This window comes from Anas platyrhynchos, chromosome 14, assembly GCF_047663525.1.
Source record: "Anas platyrhynchos isolate ZD024472 breed Pekin duck chromosome 14, IASCAAS_PekinDuck_T2T, whole genome shotgun sequence".
Classification (NCBI taxonomy): domain Eukaryota; kingdom Metazoa; phylum Chordata; class Aves; order Anseriformes; family Anatidae; genus Anas; species Anas platyrhynchos.
Window position 1 is genome coordinate 11239885 of NC_092600.1, and position 25069 is coordinate 11264953.

A 25069-nucleotide genomic window follows, 5' to 3' on the forward strand; every position below is an offset into this window, starting at 1 on the left:
CACAAGGATTTTACAGCTGAACAGGCAGCAGCAGATGAAATTCAAAACACTAAAGGTGCCCCTGTGAAACATACTGTATAGATTTCTGCAACCATAGATTCATCAACATAACGGTTAATAAATCGAATATAGCGATCACATACAAAGCACTGCAAAAATTAGAGTTCCACTTTTGTAGCTACTTATTTAAAGTGAGACGTATCTTAAATGCTCAGTGTTAAAGATCTACTCTACAATTTTGCAGTGCATATTTCTGAATTATTGTACAAAGTTAAAGACCAGCTTCTGAGCTTATTGACTACTTTATACTGCTTCCTCTCCTGTCTTTGTCTAGCAACTCACTTTTAGCAATTACAGTTTTGGGAGCCCAGAAAAATCAGCCTAAGAGATGGATACGCAGGGTCTTTTGCAGGAAGCTCTTACAGCAGCACCCCACCACTGGCATCTCTATGCAGCACCTCTTGGGTGTTAGGAAAGGTCAGGCGTGTGGCACAGGAGTCTTCACAAAGGAGTAAGGAGTTTAGCAGATGTTCCCCATTAACAGGTAAGACACCAGAGTAGATGTATTTTCTAGGACTTGATGTGCAAGATCTGTGGCAGAATAAAATTCATACCTGATCATTTGAACTACAGATGATGCTTCAACCCCATTTAGGGAAAAAAAGTTCAATTTCTCTCCTGTATACCAGAAACCTTCTGATAAAGGATCTGGCTTTAATGCAAATGAGTTGGTATGTCTGTGATACGTAATATCTTTAATTAAATTAATGCCAAGTGGCTCAGGCATCAAGGGCTGACAAAGCCCTAAGAGGATGCTTGCTCTTGGGTGCTAACTTACCGTCTCCAGGACAGAAAGCTGCCTGCTTCCTTTTCAATAAAAGCACTGAATGTTATTTTCATCCTTAATTACTGCTGCTACAAAAATAAACTACAGTGACTCCCTCCCCTCCCTCGCTCCAAGCCATGCACAACCTTGGTCCGTTTTGCTGTGCAAGGGAGGGTCTTTACAGACTCCTCTCTCCTTAGGAGCAAGGACGAGGCTGGTTGGGATGTCTAATTAGTACTGATGGTATACACAGATTCGCATTCCCATCACTACTGGGCTTCTTGGCCCTGCAAGGAAGAAGGAAATGGTATTTTGCTTGTGGTTTGCTTTTACTGCCAGTACAGACTGTTGTCCACCCAGTTAAACATGCTGGGGATGACTGCTTTACGTGACTTTTTATGTACCAAAAAGATCTTGATATGAAGATTTCTCATAAAACTAATCACTTTTCTACAGAGCAAGGAGAAGTCCGTCTGCCCAAAACTTCCCCAAACATCAGAATCATCTCAGTAAGGATGGAAACAAGGTAATATTGTCATCTGAACAAAGGTAAAATAACACCATTCTAATAAAGCTAACACAGAATTAGTGTGTCAGCCATAAACACTTAAAAAGCACACAGATACCCAACATCAATACCCTGTGTGCCTGTCCAATGCTTCTGAGCACAGACACAGCTTTCATTTCCAAAAAAGCTTCAATTCTTCTTCTGATTTACACCAAGATCAGTGAGGGAAGGTGAAATAACTGCAGCAGGGAGTAGAAGTTTTCCAACACTCCCGGTGATTTACTTTAGCGTAACAACCTCCTCAGGACTTTCTGCACAACGAATGCAATCAATGCTAAAAGCAACACTGACATCCTGCCAAACACACCCAGGCTGTGGGCTCCTCTCCCACTTGCCCAGTGTCATGCGCTGTTTGAGTGCCTTTAACTATCACCCTCTCTCCTCTTCACCTTGCACTCTCAAGGTCTTGGGTAACAGTGTGAAAACCTTCATTTGCAAACAGAAACAGAGTTTAACACCATGGAGGGTAACTTCCTTTTAAAAATAAAATAAATACGTGTTCTCCTTGTACTAGTTTTATACTTTAAGCAAACAAAGTATTAGTGAGGAGCAGATGCGTCCTGATGGTCTGCTGAACCCTGGGCCCCGTCTCCTGATGTACTGCACCGAGATGCAGTGAGCACTAAGGGACAGCACACACATTAAGGCATTACCGTGTCCTTTCAGATGATGGAAGCCTCAGAAATCCAAATGCACCCAAATGAGAGACGGTGCTCAGAGGGATGCAGGACTTGAGGCACAAACGTTAAGAGCTGAGCTTTAGCGCAGGGAGCCCTCAGCCCAGAGGCAGCAAGCACCACAGCATGATGTATAATTACAGCTCAACAGGGGGAAAAATAGTTTTGCCAGAGTCAGATTTTTGTGTTTGGATCAGGGTGGGGGTAAACAGAACACGCACGCTTCCTTTACATCACCATTGTTGGTTTGAGGTGTTGTTGTTTTTGGTTTTTTATGGTTTTCTGTTGAATATTTCACCCAAAGGGGTAGAAAACTCTCTACCCACTGCTAGAACATTTGAGTAACTTCACTTACTTTTCCCCAGCATTTAAGGTAAATATTCGCATCCCCACTTTTCACGATCTCGAGTGTTACACACAGTCAATGTGACAGCTCTGCTTACACACAAAAAGCCAACGCTGCAAGACTGCTCACTGAAAAAGCTCGCTGCGAGCTACAGTAGCTGTATTTTAAGGCACAGAGAAGTTGGCTGCTTCTGAGCATAAAGCCACCAGGCTTAACAGAGAGGCCCTTTTATCGTTCAAATAGTATTAAACGAGATAAATTCAATATACTGGTAGCTATGCTACAGTGGATTAAGTGTCCATCCTGAAATTTTAAAACTCCACTTAACCCCAGAGAGATTCCAATTAAAATTAACTACTTCCAGGACAAGTTCACCCCTAGCATTTGGTGCAGACCCTAATAAAATACTACACACTCCAACATTTTGTTCTTAGTAGCTAAGAAGTATGCAAAGTGTTCATTAAATTTAAATGGACTCATTAATAAAATATTGAGGATGTGCTACTTTAAGACATCAGAAAAACATAAATTGGTGAGAACGTTATTTCTATTTTTAAGTACATCCCACAGAGGCACCCAAGATAGATGAGAAGTGCTAAGCCCATCCCACAAGCTTATTTATTTATTTAATACTTACATGCTATTTTTAACTGCAGAAGACAGCAAAAGGCATCCATTAGAAAAATTACATTGGTTAGATTTTTTTCTCACTCAGGTTAGACAAGGAAGATGTCTGGCTGAAGGCAACGGTAAAGAGAGATGCATTTTTCCTCACTTCCCTACAGGTTTTCAGAATGAAATAGCAATTTTGTATTTGCAGGAGCAGCCAGGCCAGTATCTTTACCTGCAAACCTCTGCCACTCCTTAATCCCCAGACCCCTCTTCCCACAGGTTTAATTTTGTAAGCAATACACAGTTTGCATGCAAGCCCATCACACGGGGACAGTTAAAATGTAGGTGTTTGGCTACGTTATTCTGTTTTTTTTTTGTTGTTGTTGTTTTTTAAGCCTCAGTTGTGTTCACACAAAAGAAATAAGAGGAAATGCCACAGTCTCATGTCAATGTACTGCATCATTCTATATTTCCACTAAAGAAATTTATCCTAGTTGATGCTTGTAACAGTTTCCCTTAGGAACTGGGGCTCTTTGGTGAGCTATGAAATCAAAGGAGGGTGTCCCATCCTTGTCTGTCAAAAAAATAAAATCAAATCCCACCAGAAATAGCAGCTTTCATGGCCAGAATTATCAGAACTACGCTGTCAAGCTATTTAGAAAAAAAATCTTGACATGATTTCTACACTTCACCTTACTAAATGCTTTCTTGCTTTGAGCAAAGTGTTTTCATGCACAGCCTAATCAGTAAATCCCCCTTTTTCCTCCTACCTGAAGGAGCAAAGCCTAAGCTCCAAGGACGCACATTAGCACTCCAGAGCAGTTTCTACCATGGCTTGTGGACCAGACGACAAAACCATGCGTGGGCATTTGTGTGTGTTATTTCAGGAGGCTCTGCAAGCAGTCGATTCCCATGCTAACTGTGAAGGACAGACAGCCTGAACTGGATGTGTGTTTGCTGCACGGACAAGTAAACTGCTGTAGAAAATAAAAAAAGAGTACAAAAGCTGGATGTGGAGGGTGACACAGGTGGTACCTGCCACGTTTCAGTGTCAGTGCGAGGAGCAGTCCACCCCTGGGGGGCAGAGCTGCAGCCACTGCAAAGAGCACTGCTGGCAAGCACACCTGTAAATCTAGGTGGTGGCACTAGTTGGGTACACGCAGGATTTGGTATTTAATGCAAATGCAAGCAGTCAGATTCCTTAACAGCTAGCTTCCCCTCTTTTTGAATTTCACCCAATCTGAGGTTTTTGTGAACAAAAACGTGGAGATTTTTAGTGTCCCTTGGAACAAGGACAGTTTGTTTGTTCTACCTGCCTGGGGATAAGCTCAGCTTGCTGATAACAGGCACTACCGAGCCCACAGATGAAAGGGTTTTATTCATAATCCATTCACGCATGACACTAACAATGCTTGATGACTAAGAAACACTTGAGTTTCTAAATGAAATGGCTTTCTCTGTAGTGGAAAGGTCACACAACACTGAGAACCATGCAAGCAGCTGATGCACAAGACAAGTGCCACCAGCAGAAAGATGATGAAAGAGAGAGTAACTCAATCTTGTGGGTACAAAAATCACTGCACTCCACTCAAGATTCTGGATAAATACTGAAAATATTCTCTCTGTTTGGAATCTGACCAAAGGCCAGGCCTGCCTAGGCAACAGCAGCTCTGATACAAGCTTGATTCCTGGCTTATTTCTGAAATATTCTGAATATTCTGTATGTGGGCCTCAGAGCAGACCGCAGTCTGCCAGTAGTAGGCAGTACCCCGAGCAAATTCTCTGCTGAAGAGCCAAAGTTTCACAGCACACATACTTCTTCCCCCTCAAGTATTACACTCAGCGTCACTGAAAGGGCTAATTTCTAGGGCAGGGCGTTCATCCTAAATTCCTCAGACTGCCCAGAGAGGAGAAATGAGAGCTATCTGCCCAGTTTCACATTTTTGCTTGCAATGAGAAACTTCAAGCGTGGGACTTCAAGCCTGAAACTCTGAATGGGATTAGTAAAATGCTATTCGAGAAGCTAAGAAACGCTGTTTTCAAAGTGTGGTAGTGTTAGAGGTATACATAGCACATCCTCCCTCCTGCTAAGGAAAGTGCACGGACACACAAGTGATTCCATCTCAGAACCCAAAGACCTGAACTACTTAAACTTCCCACTTTGAATAAAATCCTCCTCCTCCTCAACAAGTTGTTGTGCCATTTTAACCAGAGGAAGCAGGGACCTAACATGTCGAGCAGCTTCTTAGCATGACTTGATGCTATAAATTTAACATTTCCCTGCAAGTGTTCTTTGTATGTGTACTTGTGCAACACTTAAATTGAATACATAATCCAGTGCAGTCAAAATAGTTCATTATCAGGGTCTTGTCAAATTCCACGACTGCATTATACAAATAATACCCCTCTCTCCGCCAGAGCGTGCTCTGTGACTCAGATTGGCATTTACTAAATGAATTATGCTTCCATCAGTCTTTTGTGTACGGTCATAAGCAGAATGAGACCCTCGCTGCAGAGGGTGAGCACTCACACATTAAGAGGTTATTTTTCAGGCTAAGCTCAAATCCCATCTGGAGATAGCTCACATCCGCTGTAAGAAACCATGGTGGGAGGCAATCTGCATTTTGTTCATCTTAACTCACTTGTAACATCAAGTTTTCCTGACCTCTACTATTTTTATTTCACCACCTAAGCAAGACAATACAGTGGCTATTTTAGGTCTGCAAATACTCAGTTTCTGAAATATTATTTCCATTTGAGGGGTAACTGAAAATTATCAGTATTTTCACCAATCCATTTTGCCCCTCCCACCTAGGCAGTTTCCACTAGGTCACAACTTGCCTAAATACCCAGCTTCTTCATATTTTCAGCAGAGTAGATGTTTGGGAAGGACAACAATTCAGTAACGTACCAATTTAGAAGGAGAATATTCTTTTTTTTTTTTTCTTGGAGACAGTAAATATAATGTGCTATTTAAAATTCATACATAAAATGTGTATTGATGCATAAAATCAAGAAACCTAGTAGGTAATTTAGGATTTCCATATTCTGGCCAATTTTATGAACCACTGCAAGGGAAGAAACATGGTATGACAAACAGAGGCACAAAAACGTTACCAGTTCCACATTAGACAACCTGACTCCTGTCTCTATCTTTTGAAAAATCACACTGGCTTATAAGCAGGGGAATTACTTTTCTCTCTCCAATTGATTAGGACTAGAATATCGACAGAACTGTTGCAGGTTTGTAGAAGAGGAACACTGAGATTTCCTTGGCATTGGCAGGTTCTGGAAATAATTGACAAAACCATTTCCATATGCATAACTGCCCTTGACAAAAACTCCCTCGTTATCAGTCAAACCAGCAAAACAGAAAGCTCCTTGAAAGCAAACAATGATCTGGAGGACTACAATAGGCCGCCCATGAATTATGGAAGAGACAGGTCATGTTGCAGCACTGAAACTTTCCACCTCTCCGCTACGTTAGTGACATCCTACTGACAGCTCAACAGGAGTGGGAAAAAGAATATCCTGAGCCACAACGACTAGGAAGGTTCCACACTTCAGTATGGAAAAAAGACACCAAATCCACCCTTTCCAAAGGAAATAGGTGATCAATTGACTGCTTACGGAAATCGTGATCCTAAACACAACAATGAAAGAAAAAAAGGCAACACGAGTAGTTAACCTCACAAAGAGCAGTTACTGCAGAAAGGAAGGCGTGAGATCTTCCAAATCATCCTTTTTCTCTTCCCAGGAGACCTGAGTCAGCATATACATAGTGTCTTCTATACTGCACTCAGTTCAGCATCTCTGGAAGTAGTTAATTACTTGGCATAGACCTCTTCACCTCCCTTCTGGTAGAAGAGACACCAAGAACAGCCTCTTTTATCCACCCCACCCTCCCTTTCTGTTTTCTCTTGAGATTAGCGAACCTATAAATCCATTAAAACATTTTTTTTTTTTTTAATTTTCTGTATTTCTGTTTGGCATAAAGGGAAGTGATTCATTTTTGAGGAACAGAGTAAGGACACAGCTTGAAAAAAAAACACAGAATTCAGAATGACAGAGTGAAAGGGAAAACAACCGAGATAGTAAATGCTTACACTGCATCCTGTACAAAGTCCTAAAGCAGACTGTTGTCAGCACCAAGTTTTTGGGAAAGTTTTTCATATTCTCTGCATACGAACAATTTTGCTTTGAAACACCAAAAAGAAGACATCGTGCAACTGGAATACCAGTGTTTGAAACTACTGCTTGCCTCAATTGATTTTCATGTTAAAACCTCATTTGCTTAACCTCCTGTTACACTTCTCACCGGCCACATCCATCTCAGATGAACCTACCATGTGGTAGTGTTATGTTTGCGCCATCAATGATTGCTTGCGCCAGTTCATGATCATTGCTCTCAAAAGCGTGTGCAGCAGCCTTGAGGGCATCCCAAATCTCCTTGCGGCCTTCGAAAGCTGGTGCTGTGTCCCAAAACTCGTCCCTCTTACTGCGCAGCTGTCCGTCTGTCATGGGGTAATCACTTTTCCATTTCGGTTTCTCTTTTTTCAAGGGTTGGTTCCGACCAAGAGCAACTGTGGAGTAGAAAGAGGAAGAGAAATTAAAAAAAAGGTAACAGCACAAAGTTACTCTAGCATATCTTGATTATTCTGTCTAGGTTTTATGAACAGAAAGTTCACTTTCAGGAAATCCTGATCCTTTTTTCAACCATCTTCTCCAGGAGAGCGCATTCCTCCCTCTGGGCTCCAATTTGTTTTTACCTCTCAGAAAAAATTAAGGGCGACCTGATGCTTGCTGGTTCCACCTGCACCTCTGAGCACCCCACAACTTCTCTCCAGGCTCCTGGGAAGCGCATCCCTCCTCCGGCACCACGTGTCCCTGGCTGGCTGATGCAAACCCCACAGAAATTCTCCAAGGCAGCAGCAGCACTGCAGGCAGAAGCCCATTATCTGCACACCAGGGTGCAGGGAGACAGCGCTGCATCAGGATCCTCCTCTCTGTGCCGCCAGCAATGCTCTCTGCTCAGCAAATGGGATACTTCATTACATGCAGAGTTTTAAGAGACTAAGGATTATTTTTTTGCATTATCTGCTTTTAAATGGTTTCAGTTCAGAGCAAGTGTGGAAAGGCAAATAAGATGCACAAAGGCTGGAATCGTCAAAGACGAATCCCTGAAGAATAATCCAGGAATCTGTCAAGCTTTAATAAGTAGTTACTTCATTCACAATAAACATAAGAGTGTTTGTTTTATTTTAACTACCGCTATGTTTATGCAATAGCCAGTTAAGATAATCACTGAGGTCTAATGTTGGCGGATTAAAACTACCTGCTCACTCTAAATTACAGCACTGCTAAGAGCATGCTAAAAGCCTCCTCTCAGTTTGGCTGCCTCATTTCTGTGAGCACGGGGTTGGTTCAATTCCTGTCTGAGCACGGTGCCCAGAGGTGCCTGGGAGCAGGGTGTTTGAATGCCTCTTTCCTACGTACAGGAGAGGCTCTGTCGCTAGTGTCTGCCCAAAACATATCCTGGGGACTGGAGAAGTCCATCGTTTGGGCTCTCCTGTTGTGGTTCATGTGAAAAAGCTGGAAGAGACCAGCTCCAAAGGCAAACTGCAATCAGCATTTTAACATTCTGATGGAGACCAAATACATGAAACTGGCTTCTACTGTCCTACAGAAAGGAAAATTAAAATTGTACTTTCCAAACATTATTTCACACTTATTACTTAGCAGAGACTAAGAATTAATTGTCCAGCTACACAACACTGAGATGGTACAGAGAAGCTTTTATTACTACCTGAAGTACAAAGAAAACAAAAGGAACAAACTTCAGTGCACACGGGGAATAGTTCCTCCCTGCAAGAGTTAAAACCCCACTTAAATCCATTCCTGGCAGCAGGGACCTTGCTGAAACGGGACACTGCGACAACAGCATGGGGAAGAGAGCAATGACAAACCACGAAAACAGCTCTCGCCACGGCTCGATACCGCAAAAACCTTGACTACGTAGTTTAAATGTCTCCAGGGGAAACAAGATGTCCTTCAACAGTTAAACCCCCCTTTCAGGGTGTCTGCAGCTGAAAATAAGCAGCTGCATCAACATGGAAGGGTTAGAAAAACGAGGTGATGAATATTGAATGCTCCTGGGGGACAGGTAAGCTACCAGACCTGAAGTCCATTAAGGATCCCACCACGGAGATGTCCCCTCCTGCACTCTCTGTAAGGAGCCTTTGCCATCCCAAGGGAGCAGAGGGACTGCAGCTGCTGCCAGGCCGGGGAAGCACGAGCAGACCTGGTCCATCACCCGACGTCTGCGGCACTGAGGCCAAAACAAGCTCACATGAGCAAGACACTGCGGCGTCAAGGCCCGTGGCACAAAGCTGCCGCTTATCAGGTGCTCCTGGTTCGTCTGCAAGGAGCGGAGAGCCCCTGGACAAACATGAGGAATTACCTCCAGCATCCTGCATCCCACGTCTGTCCTTACAGATAAGAAGGAACGCTGCCTTTCTCCAGGCCCTCTCATTTTTCCAGCACAATTAACAAAAAAAAACTCATCTCTCTCCTCAATCTTACTCCAGCAGTCAGATTTCCACAGTAGAACAATCTCATATCCAAATATTCTTCGGTTCTTAACCTAGACCTACACTGCATCTCCACAGCTAGCCACAAACTGTATCTACAGCAATTCACTGCAGCTCTTTAATACAAGTGCGTACACAGCAGTGTGAGGGACATACTAAGAGCGCTAAGTTTCAATACACTAGAAAGAGTGATTTCAGACAAACTGTAATGCTTTGCAAAACTATTTAAGTCAAATATTCCCTCCTCTTCCTTAACTTTCTCTACTACGGACACATTCAGCTCTGCTTTCAGAGTAGCAGCCAACAGCAAGCGTTGTGCCTGGGGGCTGACCAGCAGCATCTGGTGTTGCAGAAGGCATTTCAACTTCTCAGTCTTTAAAACACATCCTCACGGTTACGGCTTGCCCCCTTCCACAGCCCTACTTGCTACGACCACAGACGCTTCAACTCATAGCTCAGAATGACATTCATGCTTAATAAGCTGTGACTTAATTGAAAATAGGGTATTTAAAAGAAGTTCTGATGGTAAGGTGACATTTCCAACCGCGTGAATCCATAAGGCTTCCCCAGGTTATAAAAAGAAGTCATCGCAGTTTCCATACAAATGCATCATCTAAACCAGATCACAACCAAAATTAGCAAACGACAATTGCATGGCACCCCAGCTGTTATTCTGCATCCCATGCAGAAACTCCCAATAACCAACTTCTGAGACAGAACCCTTCCAAGTGACCACAAGCATTTATTGCCTTTTGTTTCTGCGGGATTGCTTCCAGGAGATTGCTTCCATTTGCTTTTCAGAGGAGCGCTGACCATTCAGCAGATTTGGGAGCAGCAAACCCAAGTGTTTACAAAACACCAAGGCTCCTGGCAGAGCCCCGCCGCTGACAGCCCAAGCCCTGGCTGAGCTCGGGCAAGCTGGGCGCTGGGGACGGCTCGGCCCAGAACAATGGTGAAGGAGGCAGCCCAGGCAAGGACTGCATGCGTTAGGCAGCGGATTATGAAATGGTAGAAACACATGTGGTGAAACACTCCAACGAGGAATTGTTTCCTTATTGAGGCTTCGCAGGCAGAGCATGAACGTTTCAGACAGAGGAAACGTGACAACGCAACAAATTTGGGTCAGTGGGCATCTTTTCTTCCATTTTACTTAGGCTAACATCTGTTAGCATGTACGCTCAATGGCTGCTAATTTATCCCACAGGGCCCTCTTCTCCTCCCCAAGCATTAATTATGAAAGCGGGTTAAAGGAGCCTCTTGCAGTCCCCGAGCACGGCGGCGGCTGCTGCAGGAGCCCCGTCTGCTGGGTACCCAGCAACACAGCACGAGCTGCTCCAGGCCCTTTCCCTCCCATCTTTACCCAAAACAGCATCCAAATACACAGCTCTTCACCAGACAGGGGGGACACGGAGATCCTAACAGTCCCAAAAAGCTTCCCCCTGGAGATCCAACCCTGCCCACACAGGCAGCGGTGACGATGAACCCAGCGAGAGTTTCTCAAGCTGGAAAGCAGGATGGTGGAAGGAAGTGACTCTATAAACACCACTAAAGCCATTTTTACTCTAAGGAGCCGTTCATCCCAGGACTGAGCCTTTAAACACAACTTGGCTTCACCAACTGATATTTAAAAAGGTTTTTAGTGTGTTTACCATTTATTACAAGTGTTTCAAGAATCCCGTAAAAGCTTTAGGCCCTCCTGAAAAAATGTTAATCTCTTTTAGCTGTGTTGATAGATGGAGCAGAAAGGATACAAAAAGCCACAAGTCATGTAAAAACGTGTAAAATGGCCCATTTTTCACTTCAGGGTTTAGTCACTAGGCAGAAACATCACTACACAAACTATGGTCAAAGTTTTGGACTACATCAAAGGACTTTTTTCTGTAATAAGGTTGATAAAGACAGAAAATGCACCGAAACAAACGTTAGCAGTCTGAAAACACTTTGTCAGGTATTTATAATGCCACTTTTATATTCCTCGCTTCTGAAGTTAACGAGAGCTCAAAAGAAAACATTGACTTCATTTAAGGCCACGTACATCAGAGGCACAACAGCTTGCAAGATCTGGAAGAGAAAGTAACATCCCCATTAATTTTTCATCTTACATCACTTCAACATAAGTAACAAATTATTAATATCGTGCTTGAAAACATGAAATACTGTCTTATAAATGCCAAAGAGGCATGTTCTTGCTGAAGCAATATTGAAAGTCACACTTCTCATTAGATGGTGATGGTTGATCTTGTTTGGCAAGAGATTTATTTAGATGGAAAAACGAAGACCGTTAACAGTCTGCTTTCCAAAAAAAGCGAAGATCAGCACATCAGCGACACCTCCAAATAATTCAGGGTGTTCCTGCTGCAGCAGCTCACGGACACCCAGGTGGTGCTGCGTATCTGAAGCGGGGCTAAGAAGTTGCTGACAAGCTGCAGGACCTCGCTTAAGAGCAGCCTTTCTACAGGAGGAACAACCACAGCCCATTCCTGTGGCCTCGCAGATGTTTTCCTTAGGCTGGTCAGAGGGGCTGCTTGAGAAGAGACTACAGATGCTCTTTATCCTCCCGGATGCCCGACCTGAAGGATGCCTCCTGCACTGCTTCTGCTCCCCTCCGGTTCGGTCAGACCCACCTACACGCACGGCACGCTGAGCACAAATTCCAAACACTGTTTTTAGGACTTGCTGTCGTTAACCTAAAGGGACCTTAGCAGAAGCAACAGCTAAGATAAGAAGCCCTGATTATTACCAGCTGCAAAATGAACTTCCCAGGGCTCAGCATGCAAAGGAGGAAGATGTGCCCGTGTAGTTAGACACTCCAGGGTATGGTGGGGTCTGGGCAGAAGGGCTGGCAGTGCCATGCAGCGGGCTGCAGAAGCAGAGGCAGCCTCACCTGAGCTCTGTATCCACGTGTCCACGCTTCTGCCATTCCCACACATGCAAAATCCAAGCACTGCTCAAGTCTCCTTCAAGTCAAGCATCCCTTCTAAGCCTGTTTCATCCCTCGAAGTCTTCAAGGGACCTAAAAATACTTCCAGACAAGCACGTAGGCTGTCTCTGCCCCATCAGCAGCTGCACATAGCGTGCTTTCACTTCCCAGGTAAAGAACAGCCCTGGATCCTGGAGGCAGCCACTCCTGCCTGGCCTGCTAACCTCAGCTCTTGAAAAACTGCCAAGTCATCTTTTTTTTTCAGAAAAGACACATTTCTCCAGTCCTCAGACTATTTTTTACCATGAATCGTGGAGGTTTGTTTCCTCTCCCCACAGCTTCCCGTCAAAGCAGGGGAATCAGTGTTATCTGTGCTTCTTTTGAGTGAGCTTATGCAGATAAATCCAGATATTTAAATCAGTTTCTTCACAGAATGTCAAAAAAAAATGTCTAAGTAGAACTCTTTAAACAGCTGTTGTGTTTGCTATGTCACTATCGCTGCGGATCAGAGCACTGCTGCCTGCTCTCGAGGCGGGCCAGATGAGCAGAAGCAGCTGGTAATGGAAGAGTCTCATAATAAATACCAACATCCAGCTAAAGCATTCATAATTCCTAGTTTATATACCCATGAACTGTAGCACTCGATAATCAAATTGGATAATATTTCTGCCCCAACGGGCTGACTGTCAAATCAAATAATACAAATGCAACAGCCGAATGAGACATCAGGCAACTGACACCCTCCACAGAAGGCGAGGTAGATCTCTGTGTTAGTTGTGGATTCAATTTTCCTGCTTCCCTGCTAATAATCACGCTGGTAAGCCCCTAAGACAGACCACAGAATTTGGTCCATTTTAAGAGCCTCCTGAAACTGAGCTGCAACATAACCATCTGGGGAGACGTCCCCTTTGCTTTCAGTCATCCTCTCGTCAGCTTCTTTCCTCCTTCCCCATTTTTTCAAGCATCTTTCACCTATTTTTTAGGACGAAGCGAGGAGTAACATTTGGCTTATGTTAAAATCCATGCAAACACTCCGCAGTGAATTTCTTCCCGTTCTTTTGAAACAGAAGCATATGTTGCTTGCAGCGTAAGAATTTTGCTGCTCTTCTAAGAAAACACATCCAAATTTGGCCAAAGCATTCACTGGAAACATCTCCACGGGCACCTAATCCACCAGGGTGGGGAGGGCTTGGCAGCACAGATCTCAGGAGACGACTTATGGACTGGTCCCATGCTGTTTGGGGGCTGAAGACCCAACGCTGCTGATCACGCATTTGCAAGCAGTTATGTGCAGGAGCTGCAAGAATAGGGCCCTGCTGTGCTTTCAGCTCTGTAGACTCACAGAAAGTACATTGCACATCAAGAAATGAGCACGGGAAGACTGGCATGGAGGTCTCCTCAGCCTGGAGCAGGAGTTAAGAGCAGATATGGGCAAACGTTAGCAGAGAACATCAAAATGTTGAAGTGCCAACAGTATCGGGAGAAGGTAGGAAGATATGATAATTTTCCTTTTTTTCTTTTAATATGTAAGAGATGGAAACAACTGTTTAAGTGTTGAGAGATGAACGGTTTGGAGTAACTGTGTGGAACAGCGCAGGAACACGCAAAAGAAGTGCAAACGAAAGGGCAGAAAATTAACAAAGCTGTCTATTTGGATAGGAAAGACGAGACATTTTTCAAGAACTGCTCTCAGTGGAAATGGGAGGATTGATGACTGCCAGGCTCCATGGGTGGAGGACAGAAATGATACTCCATCGAACAAGATGGACCAAACTCTGCAGAAGCAGAGGCCAGCAAAGAAAGCGTGGCACACAGCTCCCGTGCAGCTTGCTTAAGCTGTAGGCATGCACAGCTTCAACAGAGGAAATGATATCCTCTCAGGGAGAAGCAATTTGAGAAACAGCAAAGAGTAATTATTTGAAGACAGTCATGAGAAGCTCGCTGAATATTACACAAATTGAACTAATCATCAAAAATATTCTTTGCAAAATTGCTTTGCGGTTGAGGATTGATTACTAACAAATTACTTTTCGAAGACAAATGAAATGCAAAGTAACAGTTTGCTACCTATAAAGTTCCTTTTAGTAACAGTCCCAAGGGCTTCCCTCCCCAAAATCAGTGAATAGTACTCTACTCTATCATCAAATGAGTCTCATTTTAAATCTACATCGCTCCAATTTCTTCATAAGCTATCTTGTAATTTGGTATCAATATCTAGATAGAATTTATCCCAATCATTTTTTTCATTCCATCTGTGGCATAATCCTTCCAGGAGCAGAATTACAATAGGGGTTGGAGGAAGGTACAAAGGTTAGGTGCAGAAAAACAAAAATTGAGGAGGGGGAAGGGGGAAATGCATTGCACCTAAGCAGCAGACAATTTGAATTACATTGTCACCCAGGCTCACACAATCTAAATTACTTTAAGTAGCACAGGCTTACACGACAATGGGAAAACAGCAGAACCTTATCTGTTTATTGCTAGTTTTCTGTATTTTTTCTGTAGAAGGTTACATTTTTGCAAGGCAAGAACAGTACTTTGGAAAGAAAGTGTCCCTGGGCAGTAGTAAAAGATTTTCAGCCTTACAAATGAAATATTTCACTGAATAATCAAATTTTCATAACGAGAAGGAACATCAGGATTTCATAAGAAAACATCTATTAGCACAGTCCTGAGAATATTCAGAGCAGTGTAATGCATCTGAGGATGCTGTGGGGCTGAGGGACTGGGAAAGCATGAACTTACCAGATGTTGTGCATGTACATGAATCTGTGTAGGTCCATCTATCTGTTGATGCTTGAAACTAAGATTTAGGCTTTCTAATGAAAGGAGATTGGGGAATGAATGCCACAAGAAAAACTCCATTTCCCAACAGGAATGAACACAAAAATTACATTTCTTGGTAGAAATTCAAGTTACATATTTGAATAGATGTGTCATAAAACATAAGGTTACAGACAAATCCGAGTTATAAAGGCGTAGGCAAAACAGTCAAAATTAAGCCACGCAAGTAGTAAACTTGTGGTGCGAAGATTTTTAGAGCAGCAAACCTAATAAGGACAAACTTGTGCAGAAGAATTAAACCCACCAAGCAACCCCAGGCCTATTTCCCCTTTCTCCTCTCTGAGAGGAGGCGAAGGAAGAAAGAAAAAGATGGAAAAGGGGAAGAAGCAGTGGAGGACACGGGACTGATCACTCAAAGCTGGGTCTGCACTCTTCTGTGAGCAGCCTGCCAGACACTTCGTGGGCTGGTGTTAAGTGATGTGGTCCCCCTGGGGATGGGGAAACACCCACTGTGGGCATCATCCTGACACAGAGCTGGCAGGTCAAACAGCACCATGTCCCCTGATGGCTACTCACCGGTGCCAGGACCATAGGTGTCACAGAGTACTGCTCAAAGTGCGAGCAGGGAACACGCCTGCCCTGTTTCTCCAAGTCTCTCCTCAACTCTTACCAAGCACCTTCCTCCAAAACCAGCTAATTGCACAGAAACAAGCGTAGTGAGTAAAGCGCAAGTCACACTGGTAATTACAGTCAGCTCTGGACAAGTCATGCACGAGGCACTAAATCTTTGCAGAGTCAATCCAGAAGCTTCACAGCATGAGATACAAAACCCATGAAAGGACGAGGGCGTACGAATGTGCTGGACAAAGAAGAAAATTGACTCTAATTACCAGCTATTACACTGTATTTTCCACCGCTCCCATCATTTTCAACAGGAACTGCAGAAGAAATCGAGAGAGCCTGGTATTTCCAAGCAGCTCATCACCTCTCACATTTCAAAGGAGCAAACGGCACTGCAGCAAGAAATAAAAAGCTTCAAAGTTGTGAGATCTGCTCCCTCCCTGACTGTACACCACATCCAAACGTCCCGTCCCACCCCAAAACGCACACACGGGCTCCATCCAGATCGCCAGGAGCCTTGCCACTCGCTTCACGCCGGGATGTGCTGTGATAAGGTAGGTGGCCTTTCACACAACCCTGAAACCCATCAGTGTATTTTGTCTAGCAGCGGAGAGCCAGCTGGCAAGAGTAAACTTCAGCCTCTGGTCTGTTCATTCAGATTTTATGAGGATGATTTCTCTGCTTCCAAGGCTGTGAGAACAGGCTGGCAAAACCTGACATTTACAAATGCTCAGAATAAGCACTGTAGGAGAGAGCAATAATGCAAGAAAAGCCAGTGTGAGGTTCTCTATTGTTATTTGCCTCGACTTCTCATACTGTTTTTCAAAGGAAATTTTTCACGTTGGTCTGCCACCAAAAAAGCTCAGCATTATTGCCTAGCATTAGTTCTGTGGCTTCATTATTAGTCTGCAAAAGCTGCAAAGCGTATTATGGTTACTGCTGGGCCCTGCCTGCTCAGCTGGCTTCCTGCTGGAAGCACAAGCAGAAAATTTTCTGATTATCTCAATTAAGGTTTTGATATAACGTCTCTTCTGACAGATGAAGATGTCTAGGGGAGCAAACACCCCTGCAGAGTCACCACCTCAAATCAGCTCCTCCATCAAGGGGAGGCTGCAAATGAGCCAGAATGCTGCCAGGCAGGGTGATGGGATGGCCAGGTGATGCCCACCTATCCTGACTGCACCCCATTGGAGCCATCTCAGAGCCACAAATTCTGCTTCTGCAGCAGGTAAGGAGCACAGCAGTGGTGGTACCAACTGCACAGTGCCAGCTTCAGCATCCCAGTGACGCTCTGACAGCACCATGGTGGATGAGCACCAAGGGACTGCCCGATTACCTTTCAGTGCTGTTTACACTAGAATTTAAACTACTCCTATCTACCACATATAGGAATAGGTTTCATGTTTTCAGCAGGACGCAAAACAGGATTAGATTGACCCATCTGCAAACACCAAGACCTTCAATGATTACCCCCTACGGTGCACAACCAGACCATCTAACTGGATACCTGTGACAACCACCATTAAGGAAGCTGTCAGCAACACGAAAATATTCTGTTTGACATGGGCTGCGTTAGACTTGTACGGTTCAGAGCTTTGCATCAATACAGATCCTCATGTGCAAACAAAAATCACAGTACACCGCATGGTGGAGTTGGAAAATGTGGTGATGCAGTGGGCAGCTTGTGTGGAGCCTCACAAAAAAACCCAAGGCCCTCTGTCTCCCATTAGGAGGAAGAATGGGATTCAGCAACTTCACTTTTAACATGTTCAAACAGGGGAACTTGAGACACAGCAGCTCAAACTACACTGTGATGGTTCCTCTGGCGGGTCAGCTGCGTGCCCGCTGGTGGCGATGACGGGAGCACCAGCCTGCTGCTCCTGCCAGCAGGGATCTGATGTACCAACCGATCTAGTGCTCCCAGCTGCAAATGGGTGCTGGCCTGGCTCAGAAACCCCCTTCTCTCCTCCATCATGTACTCCCTGTGACCACTGTGCAACAGTCACGTATATGAACTGCTAAGGAAAGCTTTAGACGTTTACTGGAGGCTGACATCTCCCGTCAAAAAAAAAAAAAAAAAAAGGATTACAATTGAAGTGCTGCAAGCTTTTCTCTGCAAGCTAACAGCCAAAACCTGTGTGCTTCAAGCAAGACAGAAGTCAGCGTCTGGCTCAGCACAGTTTAAACTGAAGCTTTGCTTTTATGGAGGCCTCGGCCATGGGAGCCGTGCAACTAGTGCAAGCCTCTGTCACACAGCCACAGGCCGACCACACAAGGTCATCAGAAATTCTCTGAATTTGCTAAGTGACAGACAGGGACATCTGCTGTACATCTGGTCTCTATTTAATGTGCCACAAGTACTTCCAATACTAGCACAATTTTCATTTAAGAAAAAAAACATTAAAAAAATCAAAGGCAGTCTTATCAGACATCCTGCCAGAGTTACAGAACAGATTAGGCTAATAATTTTCTTTAAACAATGCAGCCAGCTCCACCCTGATTAGGTGCAAGGGCGCTGAATGCCAGCAGAAGCCAGCAGGCAAACCCTCACCAGCAGCACCACGTACGGGGTGTGGGCACTGACTCTGCAACTTCTGAGGACTCTCTGGGAAACACCGTCGGTGAAATTGCTTCCTTACAAAAAGTAAACCCAGATTTCTTTAAACTTTAAAACCAAGCGAGATCCCAGAAACTCAGGAGGCCCCCCTAAAGTAAGATCTGGGAGGAGCTGCAGAAGCTAGCACCAGTGGATCTGAAGAGTTCAGTGGGCAGGGATCTTCAAGGATCATCTTGTGCAACTGCCTGACTTCTTCGGGGCTAACCAAAAGATAAAGCACACTAATGACATTCATGTTAATAACATAATATTCACATTAACATGTAAAATCATGTTAATAACATTTTCATATCCCATCTCACCAGTGTTAGTTTGCATCAGGCTATGTTGCTCTGAGCCTTCCACACCAAAACCTGGAATTTCACACAGCTTGTTGTGCTGTGTAAGGTATAACGCCCATGGCAGACAATATTATGGTCCTAGGAGAGTTTGCATGAACTGCTGGCTATGTCACTTCTGTGCACACAAGTTGCACACTCCAAAAGGGAATGAATAAGAAAGCCTCCAAGGTAACTGCTTTTACAATGACCAGTGATTCAATTAGCTTAGTTACAGGACCTAACACCATGTCTTGAATTTATTCCCATGTCATAGTCATTGGCAGGGATAGAGTTTCACATTAGCCAATTAACTAAATGCACTATTACTGTATCTCAGCTACTTAAGCTCATCAGTTAATTAAGAGATCAGTATAAGCTGAAAATAGGAACCTTACCTGACACACATACCAAACATGCATTACCTTAATGATTTAATTTTACAGTTCTGTGGTATGTTCCACGAGTGCCATTTGGAAAACCAATTGCTCAGTGTAAGGAATAGGCAAGATGCACAAAAGCAAACATTTAAAGATTCAATCAGCAGGCTGTGTTTCTTGTACTTGCTGCTTTACTAAGCTCCATTTTCCGTGGTAGTTTTTCCATGAGAAAGTTACTGTTTCAAATTAATTTCCAAATTATTTCTTTATCAATGTTTAGATGCTTTCCACTTGCTTCCCATTAACAAGATGTTTTATCTTGGTGTCTAGCTGAAACCTACCGCTCATTTTCCCAGGACTCCACCCCAGCAATTTGGGAGAAGTGCTTCTGCCAGCACCCGCTGGACCAGGCAGGGGCAGACGGCAGTGTGCTGATGTGCAATGGAGGGGTAGGATGCTCCCGATGCTCCTCAAACGTCAGGCTTCTTTCTGTGAAGTCATCTCTTAACAATAGGTGGTAAAATCTTCTTTAATAGCTGTCAAATCAGTCCTGCCATATGCAGGACTAGCACGAGTGATTTAGGAGCAGAAGCTCTTCAAGTTCCCTGCTCGCTGTTTACCCTTTAAGGGCGCACAGCACAAGTCATCACACCTTAACATCACTCAAGACTCCTCCAGAACGCAGACCTGCTTTTCTGCCTATCACAAAACCTATCTTTTGGGGTTGTTTGTCCTTCCTGGCGTGCTTAAGGCCAAAAAAACACAGACTTGCAAGGGTGAGACTTCATTTCTGAGATGTGTTGATTAAAACAAGACAAACCACCCCCCAAAGCCAAACAACAAACCCTGTACACTTCAACTGCCCAGAAGCACAAAAGGCTCTTCATCCACAGAGGTCTCTATGTGCTTCACTAGCAAGAGTCACCCTCCTCTCCTGCTGTCTTGCTTTCCCTTAGCAAAAAGGGACTCATCACAAGATTAACAAATCAGTATGAGCACAGAAGCTAAATGACCACATCACTGAGCCTCCAGGTGCTCCCGAACAGCGAGATACCACAAGACCCAGATCCATTTTAGTTTTCATCCATTTGGCTGCGCACACTGAACCCCTGCAGGGCAGGAGTCTCACAGAACAGTGGCTTAATGTCCCAGAGAAAAACAAAAACACTTGTTCACTTCTAGTCAGTACTTTCTGGATCCACAAGCCAGTTAATAAGCTTGAAAATTTATTCATAGACGAACCAATGCTCACAGCCTAAGCTAACTCCAGACTTCTATTCAACAGCGTGTCGTGTTAAACAAGGAGGGGGTGTCAGGAAAAATGATGCAAGATGCAAGTTGGACCTTCTGGACAGTCATTCTCCAGGTACTCCAGAACCTAAGCCTGGAGAAAGCTCAGTAACTGGAAGTCTAGGAATTGGTGTAAAGGCCAAGCAGCAACAAGAGCTTACAGAGCAGCATCCAGACTTCTCAGACAGCTACTAATACAAAGCTATCAGTAGCTGCCTTGGGATGCCAAAGTCTGCTTGTCCCAGTGCCCCCAATCAGAGGTTATAATGTACTGTGAAGAATGACTGAAGACAAATTTGGGATCTGCTTCAAAATTAACTGCTGTCAAAAGCTCCGGTGGGGCCAATCCCACCTTTGATTTTTATCCCAGGGGAAGGATAGGAATTTGCATTAAAACAACGTGTAAGAGCCAGAGAAACTGAAGTGGATGCTGAAATCTGATTAAGTGTCTGGATCAAGTGATGAAATGAAAGACAATACTTACAGGAGCTTGAGAGGACCCCAAAAACGAGGACCTGGCTATAGCAATTGACTGACAGCCCTGTTCTCTGGCTGAGGATGCTGGAGATTATGAAACACGGGAAGAAAAAAAACAAAGCCCTGAAAGGAAAGCAGTTCAATATGGGAAGCTCCAGAGTAGGATCTCCTGACAGCATGGGGACAGGACAAGAGACGACTTTCTCTCAGGTTTAAGTGAAGCTGGGTAATTTCCCACTACTACCTGCACCCTGAGGCAGCACGATGCCACCAGGCCTCCTGTACACTGCTACTCCACTCTTAGATGGTGACATCCATCCTCTTGCATCTCATTTCCATGGATATGCAAATACACAGGTCATGGAAGAAAGGTTAAAGCACGCCAGGAGTTGAGTTTCTGCTGCTGAAACCAAGTTTTAACCATAATCTCCAAATTTTAACCGTAATATCCAAAGTAGAAGATTTTAGGGAAAAACAAACGAACAAAAAAGTGTTACACAGCATCAGAGGGTTCAATCCACAGGTTTAAAGTTCCCATTTGTTTTCTGGTATTTTGAGGAACGGAAAAAAATCACACCTACGAATTAAAAAGAAATAAATAAATCTTCCAGCTAACCATTCTTCTGCAGTCAGACTAAGGGCTTACTTTCCACACCATTTTACTATGTAATTAGTAAGTTTAATGATAATAATTGCATCATTAATTAGCACAATTACCTTGGAGTAATCCCTATTTTGGTGACAAATGCAGAGAATTTTGTTCACTGCTTGTGTGTAATGCACGATGACAAGAACCAACAGCATACAAGGTTAACGTGAACAAACTGCACTCAAAGGTTTGGCGAGGTGATTTTTTTTCAGCAAAGGACAAGATGGGCATATTCTACAAGTCCAGTTCGCTCCTCAGTGTTGTTCAGGTTAATACTGATAGAATTTATGGGACTGGGTGGATGTCAGAAAGTCTTTCAAGAACTTCCTTAGCAGGTGATGCTTCAGAACAGCTCAGTATGGGGAGGTTTTGTTAACTGGCATCTGCAAGCAGGACTGCTCTAAAATGGCACAATTACACGATTTACTAAAAATGCTCAAGATTTTCACCTTCGAGACCTAGCTGCCTTTTGAAAAATGATGTCTATATTACACGTGAAAGACCCTTAGACAAAGAATTCCTACTTCTGAAGTGTATTTTTTGTTCAGAAAGCCATATTTAACCTAGAGTCAGAAACAATTTATAATACATTAGGATACTTAGTGCACTGCTTTGTTATTTAGGAGTCTATCATCCATCTTCCTAACCTAAAATGAAAAATGTACACAAACATTTACAGGTTGCAACAAAGGCTTGTCTCTCTCATATATTCAGGCAAAAAAACCCCTACTCTTAAACCAGAGCATTTGCACAAAGTAGCCTTAAAATTACATCCATTCAAGGCTACGTTAGCTCCCTCTGGATCTACTTAGAAAAAAAAGGCAGGCATATTATAGCCTATGGTGGGGGATTATTGATGCAATCCAACCTTAAGCATTTAACTGCGGGTGTTGAAATTAGGAGCATAACCTTCTGCCTTCGCACAGTCAGCAAACCCCGGCGCACAGCTCAGCTCCTGCTGCGAGCCTCCTGCGGGAGCCTGCTGCTCTCCCTGAGACAGAGGGACCGAGGAGCAGGCCAAGGAAACTGCCCTCTCCGTTTAAATTGCTCGAATTAAGATAGATTAGAGTAGCCAGAGCCCTTCCACCTTTAGCAAATTAATTTGATCTCCTCCAAAAGTCCCCGAGCGCACAGGTCTTTAGCTCTATTAATGGCCTGAGCGATGCTCGCTCTGTAACGAAGGGCAGCCTTTCCGACAGACGCAACAGCACTTCACTTAAGTAACTTCTCTTCCTTTTAAAGGAAGGGATGACTGCGTAATGTGATTTGATTTAAAATGCATTTAATTCTCAACAACTCAGAGCAAGCTAAAAACTCACAGTGCAATGATTGTGTTGGCAAAGGTAGCAGCCGCTGCGTTCCCAAGCACAGCTGAACACGGGCTTGCACATGGGCTACCCTCATCTCTTTTTATTTTTTTTAAATCTGTTCACCATAACACTCAAGGGAGCTTACTTTTCTCATTTTACCATCTATTCATAAGCAGAAATGGTATTGTTTGTCAGGAAACATGCACCTTCCTTTCCTTGTCCTATAATTTAAGTAACAAGCGTCGTAACAGCAGGTTAAACCAAGTGCACGTTGATGCTGAACTTCAGAGTCAAGCTCCTGTAGGAAAAGTCTAGTCCTAAAATTAAGGCAGAGCTCATTAGTGTTAGGCAGACCCTTTTCTCATCCCTTCTCCCCCTTACCTGATGAGAAAATACTTAGCTTCAAATGTAAGAATGAGAAATTTCGGCACGTAATGACGAGAGCATTAGCAAAAAGATTTTTATTTCAGCCACTTAAAAATAATATCCCAGATCTCTAATGGGTTTCATGTATTTGTTGCAGATATGCAACGATTTTATTTAGGTGTAGTGACTGCTGAAAGCACTGAACAAAACACTGGTTGCTGGTTCCAGCAGAAGGAAGAATTCCCCAAAACAACTGGCTGCAAGTGTATTTGTGATCCGCCCAGCCTGCCGTACTAATTACTGTGCTCTAACGAGCAAACTATGCACACCAAGTGCTGCTTCTGCAGCTCTGAGCAAGGGCGCCTTGGATCCAGGAGTGCTTTTTGGACAGGACCCATCAGAGCCGGGGCTCCAGTGCTGCCTCCCTTACAGTAGGGATCGCATTGTAAACACGAAAAAAAGCCATTCAGGTCCCCCAGTGAATAGTACGGGTACACAAAGAGAGTATTTAGGCTTTCTTGCTTTCAGAAGCCTGTATCAAAAACATACGGCCAGGATTGGAACCCATCAATCCGGCCCCGTTATCACAGGCAACCTGCAGGCAGCGATTTTTCCAACAGCAATTTCTCTCTCTACTTTTTAAGCTCTATTTTTGGTTCACAGAACTACGGCCAGCGTTCAGTACCCCCCCTACGCCAGCAATATTTAGGCACTACTAGCAACAGAGGCTATTAAAAATAACCAAAAACGCAGCAAGAAACAAGAGATTCCTTTGCTGTGAGAAGAGCAATCTTTGCTGGGGTATGTCCAAGATGAGCGAATGCAAAATATTTAGGAACGGGTGGAAAAAGTCACCGAGAAAGAACAATCCACATTTCATGTTCTTTTCATGCTACACCTGAAAGATTGATTTCCCCTATTCCGAACCAACTTCTATTTTTATGACCGAGCTGTAATTCCCCTCCCCAGATCTCAGCATTTTCCTCTCGGCTATCACAGAATAGCTTGTGCCTTCTGATTCATTCGGTATGAACTCGGTAAAAAAAAAAAAAAGGAAAATGGCACACTATTAGCAAGAAATCTTTTTCAAAACATCTATTCCTAGATAGTGAATATTTGCCAAGATTAGATTTGCTAAGCACCTATGCTGAACATGCCTTGATGTCACACACCTCCTCTTCCCTTCTAACCCCCTACACGTTAGATAGTTGTAAAAATAATGAAAAACAGTAAATTTACACTGAGTCAGGCATAACTATTTTTAATCTAATTTTCAAGGCAAGGATCTCTTAAATCTTCCTGTAGTCCTTAGAATCAATACAAAATATTCATTGCCCAAAAACATTCACTGAATTATCCTAAGATACATTTTGTAGAGTCAAAACAGCATTGGCAGGAGTTGGGTTTTTAGTGAGGTTCTTTACAGTTGTTTTTTTTGTTTTTTTTAAGAAAAGAATTAGGTGCAGACGGGGACAGGTACAGAGAATGGCCCCCACTTAAAGAGAACTGTAGAAGAAAATCTGTCATACTGCCAAAACTTATGCTTTCATCTCCTACTGCAAGAAATGGATTTCAGACCTAAACTGAAAAGAAAAAAAACCATCCCTGTTCAGAAGAAAGTGAAGACAGAATCCCTTCATATCCAGCAGGAATACACACAGCTTTGGGGTTCAGAATCAGCACAGAAGGGTGGACCGCTCTGCTCCCTTCCCTGCTTCC

General features: G+C 43.7%; 1 protein-coding gene across 2 annotated transcripts in view; it reads right to left on the reverse strand.

Moving 5' to 3' along the window:
- The window catches only part of UBTD2 (ubiquitin domain containing 2), a 59268-nt gene that overhangs the window by 21472 nt on the left and 12727 nt on the right, over window positions 1-25069 (reverse strand). For both annotated transcript variants that reach the window (XM_027468344.3, XM_013100988.5), the window contains exon 2: window positions 7376-7612. In XM_027468344.3, the coding sequence (XP_027324145.1) occupies window positions 7376-7612 (237 nt within the window). The remainder of the gene's footprint in view (window positions 1-7375; window positions 7613-25069) is intronic.